This window comes from Hibiscus syriacus, unplaced genomic scaffold, assembly GCF_006381635.1.
Source record: "Hibiscus syriacus cultivar Baekdansim isolate YM2019G1 unplaced genomic scaffold, ASM638163v2 tig00110813_pilon, whole genome shotgun sequence".
NCBI lineage: Eukaryota > Viridiplantae > Streptophyta > Magnoliopsida > Malvales > Malvaceae > Hibiscus > Hibiscus syriacus.
Window position 1 is genome coordinate 596945 of NW_024062871.1, and position 4098 is coordinate 601042.

At 31.5% G+C, this 4098-nt stretch overlaps 1 protein-coding gene across 1 annotated transcript; it reads right to left on the minus strand.

Moving 5' to 3' along the window:
* Nucleotides 1–3123: 3123 nt before the first annotated feature.
* LOC120141745 (elongation of fatty acids protein 3-like) lies at nt 3124–4098 on the minus strand. The gene has a single exon (XM_039156540.1). The coding sequence runs from the start codon at nt 3997–3999 to the stop codon at nt 3136–3138; it is 864 nt and encodes a 287-aa protein (XP_039012471.1). The 5' UTR covers nt 4000–4098; the 3' UTR covers nt 3124–3135.

Consider the following 4098-nt stretch of genomic DNA (forward strand, 5'->3'; position numbering starts at 1 on the left):
AAAAATATATATAAAAACAAATACCACTATTGGCGTTAAATGTAATTACTGTCAATACTGACAATATAATGGTGAATGTTGATAACCGATTTATCACATCTAAATTGTTACTTATTTAAGATACTGCTAACACCTAACAATTCGAGAGCTAATTTGAGAATCTAAATCTAGTATAAAATAGTTAATTAAACACCATCTAAAAAGACATAGTCTAATTCAATCTAAAAATGGAGATAAAAACATCCTATAAGAGTAAGAAAAAATATCCTTCATTTTTTTAGAAGATGAAAGATTTAATAAACACAATAATTTAAATTTAAATATGTAAAAAAAAGGGGGAAAATACAATAATATTTATAATGAAATAAAAAAACAATCATTTTGTTAAAAACCAACGACGTTACTCTCTTAAGCAATCAAAGAGAAAAAAACGAAAAGAAAAAGAAAAAACAAATCCTTAAGAAAGCTATTATATAGAATCATTAATATTAATTTAGTTAACAAAGATTTAGATCTTGTGGATAATTAGTTAAGATTTTGTTTAATGTTCTGACATATTTTCATCTTGTTCAGATTTATAATATATGTTAATTTTAGGTATATTTATGTTTTCGATATGTTAATTTATTCTTTATAACGTTTAGTTCTAAGTAGGAGTTGACACATAAATTTATATTAAAAAGTTTTAAAATTATATTAAATTTTTGAAGATATGGTATTAAATTATTAATACAAATATAAAATATCTAAATTTTATAAAATTTAAAAAAATGTAATTTCATCCCAACATTTTCTTTATCTATCCTGGATTATAAACGTGATTATACCACTTATAACTTTATTTATACGTTATAACAATAAAAATAATTATACAAATGCATATTGGTCTCTAAAAAGTTAGGAAATTTTATGTCAGATCCTTTTAACGTCCACACTGCAAATTGGAACTTGTAAAATGACAGCAGCAGTATGAAAATTGGACCTCAGATTCTGAAAACTGCTAAGTTAAAGTAATGTCCAACTACCATTTACATATGCAAACAAATGAGAAAAGAAGAGAGTGATCCCCATCTCCATCAAATATTGTTTTTCTGATACAAAAACCATTCACTTTTAGTTCTCTCTTCCTTATCCATCTACCATAACAAACACTTTATTTTTCATTATTATGTAAGAGAAACCATGATGTCCACATGATTGTCACATATAGATCCGAGCTAATTGATTCAATGCAAAGGAAAATTAATTGTTTTAAATTTAATTTAAAATTTAATATGAATTAGAACTAAAGTAATATCTTTATATTTTTCCATCTTTGATTTTAATTTAACTTTCATGTCTAAATGCAAGAATCAAGTTATCTTACTAGTTAAAGAGATGGTTATTATCCTTAGAAATCATGAATTCAAGCACCAGGGACCGCATAATATTTAAATGTTCATTGTCAATGGTTGAGAGTATATAGAACATATATCACCACTTGTAATCATTCTAGATTAATAAACAAAATTCAAAAACTTTCATTTCTAATAATGTTATTGTTTTATGTTTGATTATTAATTAATATTAATTTTCACATAAAAATGTTTTTAAGTTAATTAAAAGTTATATAATAATGTCCCTTCAAGAAAAGTTATGTAATAAACTAATAATGCTTTTGCACAAACGACACGGTTATGCTTCCTCTTACTTTTAATTAATGGGAAATTCGGTTTAAGAAAATAAAAATTTAAGCATAATTTTTTAATTCATTTAAATGTTTTGAAATATTTATTCTATTAGATTAAAGTTATAATATTATAATTATAATATTTTTTATAAATAGTATTATAATTGTAATAACATGAAATTAAAGTTTCAAATAGCAGAAAATTAAAATTTATACATAATTTTATAGTTTATCCCACAATTAATATGAATAAAAAGTTTCATATGGTAACAATTGTCGATGGACATTACAGCACGCAAGAAGCCGAGTTCACGATCGTAGGCTGGTAAGGTGGCATCCATCAAGTTCGGGCTGGTGCAAAGTGAATACCAATGGGGTACGATGCTTTTCTACAGGTGATTCGAGACAGCAGGGGCACTTCAAAGCTGGCTTATGCCAAGATTATTGGTGTCTGTACACTGCTGCAGGTGGAGCTTTAAGTGCATGGAAGCTCAGGAAAAGGCAAATGATAATTTAAAGGGATAATGGTAATGCTGTTAGTGGCGGATATATATATATATATATTAAATAATATGCATATTTTTTTATTTCATTTAACAGTTTAAATTAAATTTAATATTTAAAAATAATAATATATACATATATTCGTTTGAAGGCTATATGCATACGCCCCTTTATGCCACGAAAAAATATTGATGCTCTAGAAAGACATGCCACGAGAGTAACAAATTACTTTGTTGCAACATATTGATGCTCTGCTAGCTCAGGAAAGAGAAATTTTGGTGGAACATGTATTGCGAGAAGGGAATAAGATGATTGTTGCATTAGCCAAGTTCGCGTAGAAGCTCCCACTTGGTTTACATGAATTCATTCATTTACCGGATATGATATTTACAATGATACACGATGAGTGGGTAATACTCTTAACATTTTGATTGCAATTTAAGTATTTTACTCTTTTGTTTAAAAAATAGTGATATTATGAACTAATCATATTTATAAAAATTGAGGTTTGAGATGATTATAAAATAGTATCTATTCATTTTCTTTTTTAGTTATCAACGTATAAACACTTTGCAAACATAATTGTTTGGATTAAATCTAAAATCTTTAAGAATAATATATTTCCTTTAACCAATGAACTCGTAAGATGAATTTAGTAAAATGTTAAAATGATTGACATATGAACACAAAAAAATAAATATAAAACACATTTTCACTATATATTAGTAATACTTCATTAACCACTCTGTTATAAAATAATCCATTATATATAAACATAAGTGACCATCAATGGAACAAAACCACATTACAAGTCAAGTGTTAGAACCTAATTTTAAGAAAGAGGGAAATTAAGAATACGTTATATTATATAATTAATTAGTAGCCTTATTTTCCATTTTCTTTACAAAATTCAGATGTTTTTTTTCCTTTAAAAATATAAATTCGACAACCTTGATAATTTATCACAAATCATTGTTCTTGTCAATTTCGCCGTGCACCGCCGTTTGCTTGCCGTTGCCATTTTTTCTTCTGCTCTGAACATAGAACTTCAAAAACAGTAACAAAATAATCCCATTCAAAACAGAGTTCAAAACCCAGGCTCCGATCCCATTGCACCCGCCTTTCATGAAATGCAACATCAAAACCCCGATATGGCAGACCACGTTGCAGCCCAACAGCAGGATTTGACAATTCAACACAAAGGGGAAGCAAACGCCTCTTAACCCTATCGCCGTCCAGAATCTGTAGCCGTAGACGGCTGCGTAAATCAGGGTCGTGAATAGGATCGCCAAGACCTGAAACGACTGCGAAAATTCTAGCCAAAGGAAGGACATGATCGTCAATATGGAATTGTTGAAGAGGTAGAAGAAGGTTAATTTCCGGGTCTTGAAAATGGAGAAGATCGTACGGAACATGTGGAGGAAACGGTAGAGGTAAAAGATGTAGGACCAGAAGAAGACGCGGCCGGAGGGACGGGTACCGAGGGGGAAACAGAGCAGCCATTGGAATGGGGTCTTATAGCGACGCCAGAACCATCGGGTCTCTTTGATTTCCGCGGCTGCCGAGAGGAGGATCCCAGCGAAGATAACGGCGGATACGACGCTCATCACGAGGCTATGCAAGGCCGGGATCGGACCGAGCGACACGGGCCTGCCGCGTCGGATGAGGAGGCACAAAAAGAGGTGTATGAAAGAGGAGATGATGAGATAAAGGGCGATAGAGGTGACGAGGAAGGACCAGGTGGAGCCCCATATTTGGGTGTGGCTCCAACGGAAGGCGACGATGGAAGGGTGTTGGGAGAGGTAATAAGTGGCGACAGCGATCATAGCGTCGGTGGCGGCGTATGATCGGCGGTGTCGAATGGTGAGCTTCCTTCCGGTGAGGGTGGGATATTATATTCACATGTTTTAACTTTTAAATGGAAC

What these genes read in the sequence shown, in the direction of transcription:
- LOC120141745 (XM_039156540.1), bottom strand. Translation starts at nt 3,999, where the DNA reads ATGATCGCTGTCGCCACTTATTACCTCTCCCAACACCCTTCCATCGTC.